This window comes from Hirsutella rhossiliensis, assembly GCF_020360975.1.
Source record: "Hirsutella rhossiliensis strain HR02 chromosome Unknown scaffold00017, whole genome shotgun sequence".
In the NCBI taxonomy this organism is placed as follows: domain Eukaryota; kingdom Fungi; phylum Ascomycota; class Sordariomycetes; order Hypocreales; family Ophiocordycipitaceae; genus Hirsutella; species Hirsutella rhossiliensis.
In genome coordinates this window covers 365,853-378,076 of record NW_025408683.1, presented here as the reverse complement: position 1 = coordinate 378,076, position 12,224 = coordinate 365,853, and the positions used below count along the sequence as shown (strand labels likewise).

Genomic DNA, 12,224 nt, shown 5'->3' with positions numbered 1-12,224 from the left:
AAATGAACTGCCTGACGTGTGCGGTAATTGGGGTTCCGGGTTGTGTACGCACGATGTTGGCGGTCATGAGCGCCTTGCGATGCGAGGAAGAGGGAGGGAGTCTCGTACGTTGGATGAGTTTCAACCACTGTAACCGCTGAAAAGCAAGAGTAAACAAACTCCTGCGTGGGGAGCTATGAGGCTCTCGCCACCGAGATGCCATCGCCCTGTGAAGATGGCTGTGATGATTGCTGTGAACCAGGCCGTGAAAATTCTGCCCACCAGGGACCGCAACGCCGCAGAGCGAGACGACCAGAGGTAGCAGCCCAAGAGGAAATAAAACCATGTCGAACCTCACGTTGCTCCAATCCTGTGCTCGCCATTTCGACCCAGGGTATTTGTGGCGTTTGCTCTGCCTATTTTCCCTCACACCTCGCACAACCCCATCCTTGCGCACACACAGATCATCACGACAAACCACAACCCTCTCGAGGCCGCCTGCAACAGCCAGCCAGTCAGTCAGCCTCTTCCCCGACACCAACAACGGTTTTCTTCGCGCGCCATGTCCTCAGCCCCGCCCGCGCCGCTGCTGGACCCGTCCATCTTCGCCTACCTCGAGGCCAAGGTGGACGAGGAGACGCAGGTGCGCGACGCCCTGGGCCAGATTGTGCAGCGCCTGGACCGCGCCGTCGCCGCCGCCCAGGGCCTGCTGTCGCGCGTGCACTCGACGCCGCGCTCGCGCTGTGGGTTTGCTCGTCCCGTCCTTGGGACCCCGCCGCCTCCGTCCTCTGGGGTTGGGGGGGGGTGAAATAAATGCCAGGCAAAAAGGCTGATTCTTTCCCGGCTGCGCGACAGATGCAGAGCTCGTGGCCCAGGTCGAAAAGGCTGTGCGGGATGAGGTGGCCGTCGTCAAGGAGCTCGACGGCCTGGCTTCCAAGCACGCGTACTACAAGTCTGTGTCTAATCACCTACCGTGCTCTTGTTCCCTCGAGGTGCAAGACTGCTGACGCGGCATCGCGAAACTCGCCCAGGTACAACTCCAAGTGGTCGCGCGCCGTGCAGAGCGCCATGGGCACCGCCATCTACTGCGCCTGGCTCGGCGGCTTCCCCTCGTCGGCGGCGGCACCAGGCCAGGTCGGCCGGCTGCTGACGCTGGAAGAGCTCGGGGCCATCTTCTCCGGTGCGCAGCCCATACCATCTCGGAGAGAGCATGCTCCCCATCCAGCCAAGGAGGTCCCACGTCTGCGTGTGTCCACCCAGCTAACGGCGGGAGTGCAAACCGCCCCCCCCAGCCCCCACCAACCTCAAGGATCGTGACGCCTTCCACCTCACCATCGAGGAGTACCTGCTCGCCCTCACCGACCTGACGCAGGACCTGTCGCGCCTCGCCACAAACGCCGTCACCCACGGCGACTTTGACCTGCCCATGGTCATCAGCGCCTTTGTCAAGGACCTCTTTGCCGGCTTCCAGCTGCTCAACCTCAAGAACGACATTCTCCGCAAGCGCGCCGACGCCGTCAAGTACGACGTCAAGAGGGTCGAGGACGTCGTCTACGACCTCAGCCTCAGGGGCCTCGTTGCCAGGCCCAGCGCGGTCGATACGGACATGAAGACGGAGGAATGAAACCCCCCAACAAGAGAGCATGTTGCTGGTCTTCAGGTTGGCCCAGCGCGCAGCCGACGTGTCAAGACATCGCAATGGCATCGCAGCCTCTAAAGTTATCATGGTCATGCAAATAGATGAAGTACGTCTGTCTGAGTCTCGTGGCTTCCCTTGCTATGCTCTTCAGTTCCACTGGCCTGTTGGTTGCCTGTCGTTTATTGTACATTTGTCCACACTCTTCCATCATGCCCCTGACCGTGTCATCCAGACTGCCCAAGAAAATTGCAGACCGAATCGACCTTGGATCCACTCGCGCAGAGATCTCACCAAGTCTGACCACGCCAAGCCGAGAGGCTCAGATAGCCTACGCCATGCCCCCCTATTCTGGGCAATTCCAACGCTCAGCAAAGTAAAGGACAAAGGTGAAGCAATCGGGCCCCAGGGCATTCAATAACCATGCTCGCTAGTCGTGCCTGAAAGTGCACTTGTCGCCTCGCGCGCACTTGCCCTGCTGCCAGAATGTGCACGGCTTCGTGCCTATGAGTGCTTTGTTCACCGGCTTATGAGGTGGCAGCGTGCTCTTCTTCTTGCGACCATCCTTGGTATCCCCCTTGTGCTGCTCGACTCGGCCGCCCTGGTTCTCGTTCCGGTCCCAGTCACGGTCTCCCGGGTATACCGATGCCTGCTGCTGGCTCTGACTCGCTTGGGATAAGGCCTGATACGTGGCGTCGTAGCCACCGGCATTTGTCTGCGTGTGGCTTGGCTGGTTGATGGCCGCGAGTATCGACTGTAACTGGCTGTCGAGAATCTGTGGCTGGTGACCAACGGTCGCTGCAGCAGCGGATGGCTGCTGCGCCATATGCTGCTGCTGCGGCTGCGGCTGCGGCTGCGGCTGCGGTTGCGGTTGCGGCTTCGGCTGCTGGCCTCCCGTCATCTGTTGCAGCAGGGCCATGTACGGTGCATACGCCTGCTGCTGCTGTTGCGCGTAGTAGGCGCTCCAGTCTTGCGCGTTGCCGGATCCCTGGCCCGCCGTGCCGAGCGCACTGGCCTCGGCTCCGGCCCGAGCGCTCTCCTCCTCCATCTTTCTCTGCCTTGCTGCAGTCTCCTTGTTATAGCCCAACCACCACTCTCGTACCCGTTCCCCGTCCTTCATCAGCCATTCTGGAGGCGAAGAGGCAGGGTATGGCTTGCCGGCAAGGCTCGTAGCCACGCTCTCTACGGCCTTGCCCACGGCCTGGACATCGGAGCTGCTGTATTGGTGCACGCGCGATACGTCGACGTGGACGGGATTCGGGTCGCGCCACGATCCGATCCTATCCCAATTTAGCCAGCCCAAAATATACGCCTCCACAGCAGGTCCCATGGCGAGAGGAACGTTGATGTTTTTCGACGCCGATGCTGTGCTCACGGTCGCCGCTTGGGTGGACGATGATGGCTGCCGCCCTGCGCCGGAGCCCGATTGGTGGAGACGCCCCAGGATGGAGTCTAGTTTCGTCGACACATGGCCCTTTGGATTGAGGCGCTTCGTTGCCGCGAGGCAAGCTTTGTCAAGGCCCATCTGCTCCCCTTCTTTCCATCGCAGATGGATCTCGCTGAACATGGGCTCGTCTTCAGGAAGTCGCCCGACCTTGGTTTCGGCGCCGGTGGTGGGTGCCTCAGGCGGAGGCGACTTGGGCGTTGGTGGAATGTCGGCCGGGTCCGTGTAGATGACCATGAGCTCGCGCTGTTCCCGCTCGGCCATGAGCTTCTGCTCCTCGGTGCTAAAGACAAGGCGACCCCCGCGTGTCACGTAGCTCCTTTTTCGCATTTCTTCCGGGAGGTTCGACAGGTTCATGGCGGTCGGCGCAGTCCACGGCCGGTATGGGATATCGTCGTCTTCATCCTCCATGGTTTCGTTGGCGCGCCGCTTGAGGACCATTCCCTCGGAGCGGTCGTCTGCGGCATCTCTGATCATGTTCATGCCCCGGCCCTCGTCCTCGTCGTCATCCTTCTCGAAGACCTTGATTTGAACCAACTCACCCTCGGGCTTCCAGCTCACACGAAGCCTGCGCCGCGCCTCCTTGCGGAGCCGCTTGGCTGTTTGCCCCGGGGTCTCGGGCGTCTGTGATCTCTTTCCCTCCCGTGACGCGGCCGCCACCGCCACCGCCACGTGATCCGGCTTCTTCGCATTGATGGAGTCGAGTAGTGATGAGATGCTCGACACAGCGCCGGAAGCTGCCGAGGGCCTCGTTTCTTTCTTCGCGGTCGCCGGCTTGGCTTCCAGTTTAGCAGCTGTCCTCTTCGCTTCTGCCTTGCCCTTTTCATCGGCGGAAGTGCTTGGGCTTTCAGCTGCCGCTGGCTGCTCCTGTGGTTTGGCGGCCGGCTTGGGGACCGGTCGTGGTTTGCCAGGCAAGATAGACATGGCCGGCTTCGATGCCGCAGCCGCACCCGCCCTCGAGGCGAACTGGGGGTGGCTCTTAGGCTGGCCAAGCTTCTTGCTCAGCAGTGAGGAGCTACCAGGCTCGACAGCGATCTTCTTGACATTGCGAGTCACATCGGAGTCATCATCTCTGCTCCTCTTCGACGAGGGATCCCCAGACCCGGAGGACCTGGTCCCTGATTTCGCTCTGCTGGCTGCCGAGGTCCCGGTGTACCCTGTTGCCGTGTCGGACTCGTTCGCCCTGGTAAACTTTCTAATTTTGGACGAAATCTCGCGAACCAAGTCCTTGACCTCGTCGTCACCCTTGTCCTCCAGCCGTTTCCGCACCGTGTCGAAGTTTGTGGTTTCGACAATCTTCTTGGTCATGGTCAAGTGTGTGAAGAGCTCGAGCACAATCTTGGCTAGTTTCCCAGAAAAATCACCGGCCTTGATGCACGAAATCAAGGTGTTGACCAAGCTGAGAACAAGTTTCTGGTGCCCACCGAGATTGTCCAGCACAGCATCGTCTGCGTGTTCGACGATGGCATCCAGGGCCTGGTAGAGAGTTTCCTTCTTCAGGTCTGCCTCTTGCCTCAACTTGGCGATTTCGGCGTCGGGTTTCTTGTCCTTCATCGCCTGATCCAACGCCAGCTTGGCGCGGTTTGCCTCGCCGCGAAGGCTGATGAGAGATTCGCCGGCCTGCTGCACACGACCGGCGATGAGGGCACTCGTGCGGGAGACGGCCTGGTCGATGTGCACGATCCCAATGATATCCCAGGCGGCGGCCGCAGCAGGGTCCGCGGGTCGCACAGGGGCTCGAACCTGTCGAGCGAGTCAGTTCCTTGCCTCTTTGATTTTGGTGAGAGACAAGGGGGGGGGAATCATGGGCCTGAATACTTACGGGTTTGTTTCGCTCCTCCTCCAGCTCCTTCTTGGCCCTCTTCTCCGCCTTGTTCTTGGAGGCCTCGTCGGCTTTAAGCTGTTCTTTGAAGGCATCTATGGGGGGTCAGAGACTTGTTAGCCAGCGCCTCATCATCGATCAAGAGGGGAGGGGTTTGTCATCTGTACGTACGTGGATACTCTGTGTATTTTGGCTGTCGCTTGCCCAACGCCTTCATCGAGCGATCGTAGTCGTCGAGGAGATCTTTGGCTTCTTCTCTCCTTTCATCTAGGCCAGGTTTGTCGAAAGACGGCTTGTACTGGCTGGTGAATCTGCCTTGAATCTCACATGGCAAATCGTAACCCAGACCAGGGACAGCGGGCTTGCCACTGCGCGGGGGCACCGCGACCAGTGGTGCTAGTTTGTCGTAGCTTTTGGGAACTGACCGCATACTCTGCTTAGTCTTGCGGTATGAGAAAGAGGGGGGCCCACGAGCAAGCCTTACCAGGGAGCTTGATGGTTCCACAGTGTGCGAGAAATGGCAGCGCCTTTGCAGCGGGGAGCTTCCTCTGAGCGGGCTTGGATCTTTTGGCCGATTCAGCTATCAAGCTGGCTTCCTCGGCAGACGGAACAGGGGCCTGAAGCGAAACCACATCCTCAGCCTTTCGTGCCCCAGATTCGGCCAACAACGAATCGGCCCCAATAGGAGCTGGCGATTCCGCACTCGTAACCTCCGAAGCGCTCCTAGTCGAGCGCTTTCTCTTCTTGGCCGGCGACTGCTCGTCGGCATCGACAGATGGGTGCTGATTCAGCGCCGGCTGAGCATGGCCAACAGCGGAAGGGTTCTGCAGACCAGCCGCCTGCGGCTGCCTCGTCTGCTGCTCGTCGATGGATATGGAACCGACAGAGCCCGGCCCTGGTTGTTGAAATGTGTTCGGCTTCTGGGGTACAAAGCCGGGTTGCTGGAATCGAGCCTGTTGCAGATGCGATTGTGCGACTTGATCCTGGAACTGGGGGTATGCCAGGTGGGCGTGCGGCCCGACTTGATAGTGGTCTGGCTGTCCGTTTGTGGAGGGTGCAAATGGCTGATCTGCGGCAGAGTATGGTCGCGGCTGCTGTTGCTGCTGCGGTTGTTGCTGCTGCTGCTGATGTTGGCGATGATGATGGAGAGGAGTCTGCTGTGGAGCTTGTGCGAACGCCTGGTTCTGGGGAAACCCGGTGTGGAGGTTGTTGTTTCCGTCAAAGTGCTGTTGCAACGACGTATGACTCTGCTGGCGGCTTGAGCCCGGACGAGGCATCAAGGGAGGGGGGCTGTACTGTGGAGCTTGGGCGGGGCCAGGAGAGGGGCCGAACGGCTGGCCGCCTTGCGGCGTGAACGAGTAGTCGTGCTGAGCAAAGACCTGGCCGTGATTCTGGCCTTGGCCGACACCAATCGGGCCGATGCCCCCTCCAGCGATGCCGGCACCAGAAAGATTCACCTTTCCTTGATGCTGCTGTTGCTGCGACCCAAACAAGTCTGGGTGGATGTTGGTGAAGGCAGGATCCAAGATATCCTGGCTGGCAGAGGAGAACTGCTGGTGCTGATTGAGGGGCATGGAGCCGTGCCCGGCGGCGCCGTGGAAGCCGGTCTGGCCTGACTGGGAGTTGGTCAAGTGCTGGTCGCCAAGAAAGGCACCAGCAGCGCCGTGGTGCACAGGGTCGAAGTCGTAGTCTTGAGCAGAAGCATCGGGAAGGTCGTGGCCGATTTGGGAGAAGGCGGTGGCCTGGCCCGTCATTGGCTGGTCCGGCCATTGCTCCTGGCTCGGGTCGAACTGGCCGGTCTGGGCGGAAAACATGAAGCTCGAGTGCCATGAATCATGTCCATCGGCGCCGTTTTGGCCCTGGTCAGGCCAGGGCTGCATGATGGGAGAGGAGCAGGCGACGATGCACCAAGCAGCCGAGCGGAGAGTCTAGGGCTGGCATTTGCACGTTAGTCAAGGTCGCCGCTGCCGGACAGCACTCCTACTGGGAGCCCGACCGACGCATCTGTCTCCCGGTAGCATCGCGATGCGTGGAAGCGGATGTGGCTGGAGCAGGGTGCAATGATACGGCAAGAGGGAGAGCATGTCATGAGAGGTGGTTGCAGCACGCCAAGGCGCCTTGCCTACCAGACCGGGGAAGGGATCGAGGTACTGACCGTCAAAGCTCACGTGCGCGGGAACCTCGGGCAGGCCCGCCGTTGTTAGCGGCTGAGCGTCGGCTATCTGGGCGAGGCGGACGCTAATCCGCAACGGGAAAGATGGCAGGGATTCGATGTCGCAGGATGGCTTCCAAGAGGGCCTGTAGCAGCGACCAACGAGAATATGTTAGCCTCGTGCAAAAAGCGGAAAGGGTGATGAAGAGTGGTATGCGAGCGTGGAGGAGAAATGAAGTTGACGAAAATGCCGCGACGTCCGGGCTGCCAGGGTGATGCGAGGAACATTGACGTTGGCAGGCGACGGCTGCGACCGAGAGAAAGGTGATGGTCAATCCATTTCTCAACAGACAATCGTGCCACCTGCCGCAGACAACGGCGTCAGCCCTGGAGGACGTCTCCGAATTGATGAAGGCTGGTTGAGCTGAGCTGCGATGATCAAAGGTTCTGTCGGTGCCAGATTGGGCGCGCGCATTTTGGAGGCGTTCTTCCAGCGGCCGACAAAGCCGACGCCGCCATCCCTGATTCGAACGGACTGCATCCTCGCAAACCAAAAAAAAAGAGAAAAATTTTAGGCGAAAGAAGAGAATTATATCCTCGTGATGGAGCATCCGTCACTTTTATCGCAAGACACGCCCCGTTCAAACGAGCTGTCCCAAGATATGTGATGTGCCTCCTCGCAGCCCCAAGCCGTCGAGGTCCGCCATTGGCTGGGCCATGCTGCTCGACAAACGGCCCCATTCCTTTAGTCAAAATGGCTGCCAGTCAGCTCCCCAAGCCAAGCACCTGTGTGCGGCTGAGCCCGCATTTTCATGGCCGGGCGCGTCTCATGTCGACGACAGTTCATTGCTCGTGAATGAAGGAATCACAAGATACAGTGACGCTGCTGAGCTTCATTTGGAGGTGCTGCAACGGAGCCAAAGGGTCGCAGCGACAACGTCTGAAGAGGCATATGCCAGTGGCATGGGGAGTGCTAGAAGGGGGGAGGGCATGGGTGGAAAGGGGGGGGAGGGAGGGGGGCTCAAGGTCAAAGTCATACCCAGCGACCAGAGCGCGCGTGTCCTCGCAGCAGTCTAATCCTTCTGCGCGTTTAAATGCTGCCAGGTCATGATCCCCTCTAGTCCGCCTGTTTTACAGCATGATCCGCAAAAGTAGACAGAGATGGAAGAGCGAGAGCTGAGGTGGGTGAGAGAAAGGGTGAGATGGTGAGAGAAGCAGAGGGAAGACGAGGTTGCGTGGCCGCGAGCGAGCACCGCAAATGGCGCGCCCGAGATGGCCACGTCGGCAGCGGCGGTGACGGCGGCGGCAGAGGAAGCGCTCAGCTCACGTTGTCGCGAGATTGAGGCCTGCGCCGCAGCTCGGCGGGTGCTTTATCTGGCGATGTACGGGGTCGCGGAGGTGGATGGATTGAGGCGGATGTTGATGGAGTGTCGTCGGGGCGGGAAAAGTCGAGCGTGCAGCGCAGCAGGGTGGTAGGCAGGTTGTAAAGTTAGGTCCTCCCTGTTTGGCCCAATATCTCAGGCAGCAAGCAAGGCGGCAACAAACCGCCCCAGCCCCACCCGCGGCTTATTTTAGAAGGCGAGGGCAGGACGAGCTGTACCAGGTACCAAGTACCCGCGCCGGGGCCACTGTCGGCCCGCTGCAGCGAATGAGCCCGCCCCGTGCGCGTCGGCTGTGGCAGGTGCGGGAGTCCACTGCTGGCTGAGTGGTGGGACTGCCGTGGGAGCTTCGCCGTCGACTTGGCCGTGATGATATCGTGACCTCATCCTCCTACACCCCGACAAGTGCGGGGCCTCAAGTCACTCTCCGCGCCAGCTCCTCTCTCTGTCTCTGCCGTCACAAACCCACATTGGTCTCAGGAAAAACCCCCGAAGCTTGCTGCGGTCGCCCCCCTACACTGCCTACGGCCGGCGCACGCTCCAATAGCGGGCTTTGTCTCGCCATGGCTGCCAAAGGGATCTCGCTGCGGGATCGCCAGATCGGTAGGCGGCTCGCGCATCGAAGCCTTTGTATAATCAGAAATGCTAACCATACATCTCGCAGCCTCTCTCAAAAGGATCCTCAACCTCAACGAGACGGTCGAATCCACCGAGTCCGACGAAGTCCAGGCCAACGGGCTCCTCGCGCCAGTCGCCCCCATACTCGACGCTGACGGCAACCCCATCTGGAAAGTTCTTGTTTTCGACGACCTAGGGCGCGATGTCATCAGCAGTGTCATGCGCGTCAGCGACCTGCGATCCATGGGCATAACCATGCACATGTACGTCGAACAGGCTCTCGCCATCCCGCAGCTGCGGCTCCCTCTAAACACCCAATTCTCAGGCACATCGCAAGTCCGCGCCACCCCATACCCGACGTCCCCGTCATCTATCTCCTCGAGCCGAACGAGCAGAATCTTCAAAACATCACGGGCGATCTCCAAAAGGGCCTCTACTCCCCAGCTTACATCAACTTCCTCTCCTCTCTCCCCAGAGTACTGCTGGAGGACTTTGCCACGAAAACAGCCACAGCCGGGACGTCCGATCAGATTGCGCAGCTGTTTGATCAGTACCTGAATTTCATCGTCGCCGAGCCAGATCTCTTCAGCCTGGGAATGCAGAACCAACACACGTACTGGGCCTTGAACAGCGCCAAGACGAGCGACGAGGAGCTGGATTCAGTAGTCGACAGGATAGTGAGCGGGCTATTCAGCGTCGTCGTGACCATGGGTACGTTTGCCAGATGGGAAAAACGCGCGACATGCACTGACGAGGAGCGTCTTAGGCGTGATTCCCATCATCCGCTGCCCCAAGGGCGCCGCCGCCGAGATGGTGGCCGCGCGTCTGGATCGCAAGCTCCGAGATCACATACTCAACTCCAAAGACAACCTCTTCTCTGCATCGCGGCCGACCGCCTCCTCGGGGACACCTAGCTCGCGGCCCGTTCTCATCCTCCTCGACCGAAACGTCGATTTGATACCCATGCTGTCGCACTCGTGGACCTACCAGTCGCTTGTCCATGATGTCCTCGACATGAAACTCAACCGAATCACGATAGAGACGGCCAACGATGAGGGCAACCTGGCCAAGGGCACAAGCAAGAAGTCGTACGACCTTAACGCTAACGACTTCTTTTGGGCCAAGAACGCTGGCGTCCCTTTCCCGCAAGTCGCCGAGGACATTGACGCCGAGCTGACCAAGTACAAGGAGGATACGGCCTCCATCACCAAGAAGACCGGGGTGACGGACCTGGAGGATTTGCAAAACGACACGAGCGCCAGCGCGCAGCATCTCAAGGCGGCGATAACGCTATTGCCCGAGATGAGGGAGCGCAAGAGCATCCTGGACATGCACATGAACATTTTGGCGGCACTGCTGTCGGGCATCAAGGACCGCCAGCTCGACAACTTCTTCCAGATTGAGGAGAACGTGATGAAGCCACCAAAGGCGCAGATTATGGAAATAATCAAGGACGAGGGCAAGGGGACCGAGTCACTGGACAAGCTCCGCCTGTTCATAATATGGTTCCTCAGCACCGAGCAGGAAGTCAGCCGCACCGACTTTGAGGGCTTCAGCAAGGCTCTCGAGGCGGCCGGCACCGATGTGTCGTGTCTGGCCTATGTCCGGCAGTAAGTTTCGGCGACTCGCAGCTTCTGTCCTTGGCCGTGTCGTTTGGCTGCTGACCGGGGAACAGAGTGCGGGCCACAACCAAGATGACGCAATTGACGACCATCAACAACACATCCAGCTCTAGCCAGCAAGCATCATCGTCGGATCTGTTTGGCCGCTTCTCGTCCATCTCGTCTCGCCTCACCGACCGCCTGAAGGAGACGGGCGTTCCGACTGGCTTGTCGTCGAATTTCGAATCCTTGATTAGCGGCGTCAAGAACTTCCTTCCCGCCGACAGGGATCTCACCGTGACCAAGATAGTAGAGTCCGTCATGGACCCGACGACGGCGTCATCGTCGGCCATTGCCAAGACGGAAAATTACCTGTATTTCGACCCCCGGTCAGCCAACGCTCGAGGGACGATGCCACCGCCGAGTGCGATGCGGGCCGGCGGCGGCGGCACCGCACCCGGAGGGATGCCCGGCGCGCAGATTCCGGGGCAGTCGGCGACGTTTGGGCAGCGGAGGCAAGGGTTTAGCGAGGCGGTCGTCTTCACGGTCGGCGGCGGCAGCATGGAGGAGTACGGTAACCTGCAGGAATGGGTGAGCCGGACAGGCGGAGACCGGGGCAGGAAGAGGGTCGTCTACGGGAGTACGGAGCTGGTGAATGCGGGAGAGTTCATCAGGGAGGAGCTGAAGAGGCTCGGCGATGAGCTCACGTCGGCGTGAGAGCGACGTTGAAGATGGTACACGTGGACGCACAGGGCGCCGCCACGGACCCTGGGGCTCCCGCAGGGCGACGGCTGGCGGTCTGAAACGCTGGCGCCAGCTTTGTCTTGCACAAATGAGGGTCTGATGGAGCGCATGGGTGGCTCTAGGGAAAGGGGTCGTCAAGCTTGTACGAGGCTTTGTTGGAGTCATTCATCATGTATTTGTAACTGCGCAACAAGCCGGGAGGCGCTAGAATACATGCCAACAGGTCTTGATAACAACCAGAAGCTCTTTATTCACCCCCCTTGCGTCCAATCAAACAGCCAACCGTGGCGAGCAGCACGATGAATCGTCGTCCTGGGCCGACTACCCTGCACCCCTTGCCATGCCACGGAGGTATTTACGCCAGTGCGGCAGCTCTGATCCGTCGAAGTCAACCGCTGCGATGCGTGCCTGCGTCAGGGCGGTCTGGTGCGGCGTCGTGAGGCGGCCAGCGGTTGGTTTGCTGGCCAGCCGGGTGTGGCCTTGTCGGAGACGGTCGACTTGGTTTTCCATTTTGATGTCTTTCATTTTATTCCCTGGATGATGGGACCAATCGTCCGCGGCAGCTCTCTTGTCTTGCGCTGTTTCTTGGTCCCTCCCTCGCCTGTCGCCATTCGCAAGGTGGTTTCTTGCTAATTAGTGCACCTCCACTAAAGCGGAAGCATCACTGGACCACCACCTATAGTTAACCACCAGCCGCCCTCCCGCCCGCCCGCGATGTTGCGACTCGACGCCCGTTTTCTCCCTCCCTCCATCATCCCACCTGCGCAAACCCTGCCTTCTCCCACTTCTTCCGCCCTCCGCCCACGACTGATGTCTCCCGCGCCACACCCTCGCTTCCCCCAATCGTGA

The 12,224-nt window shown here is 59.9% G+C and overlaps 3 protein-coding genes across 3 annotated transcripts; 2 read left to right on the top strand and 1 right to left on the bottom strand.

Annotated features, from left to right (window-relative positions):
* Positions 1–541: 541 nt before the first annotated feature.
* On the top strand, positions 542–1,603 carry HRG_10766 (translin family domain-containing protein; the record flags this gene model as incomplete). Its single annotated transcript, XM_044869236.1, has 4 exons — positions 542–722; positions 835–931; positions 1,011–1,159; positions 1,272–1,603. The coding sequence occupies 4 exons, from the start codon at positions 542–544 to the stop codon at positions 1,601–1,603; spliced, it is 759 nt and encodes a 252-aa protein (XP_044715585.1).
* A 442-nt stretch (positions 1,604–2,045) lies between these two features.
* Positions 2,046–6,761, bottom strand: HRG_10765 (C-x8-C-x5-C-x3-H type zinc finger protein; the record flags this gene model as incomplete). The annotated part of the gene is made up of 5 exons (XM_044869235.1): positions 2,046–4,802; positions 4,882–4,976; positions 5,053–5,301; positions 5,366–6,277; positions 6,326–6,761. The coding sequence occupies 5 exons, from the start codon at positions 6,759–6,761 to the stop codon at positions 2,046–2,048; spliced, it is 4,449 nt and encodes a 1,482-aa protein (XP_044715584.1).
* Positions 6,762–8,975: 2,214 nt separating this feature from the next.
* Positions 8,976–11,348, top strand: HRG_10764 (sec1 family domain-containing protein; the record flags this gene model as incomplete). Its single annotated transcript, XM_044869234.1, has 5 exons — positions 8,976–9,015; positions 9,077–9,293; positions 9,356–9,741; positions 9,797–10,640; positions 10,706–11,348. 5 exons carry the CDS (start codon positions 8,976–8,978, stop codon positions 11,346–11,348), a joined length of 2,130 nt encoding a protein of 709 aa, XP_044715583.1.
* Positions 11,349–12,224: the final 876 nt, after the last annotated feature.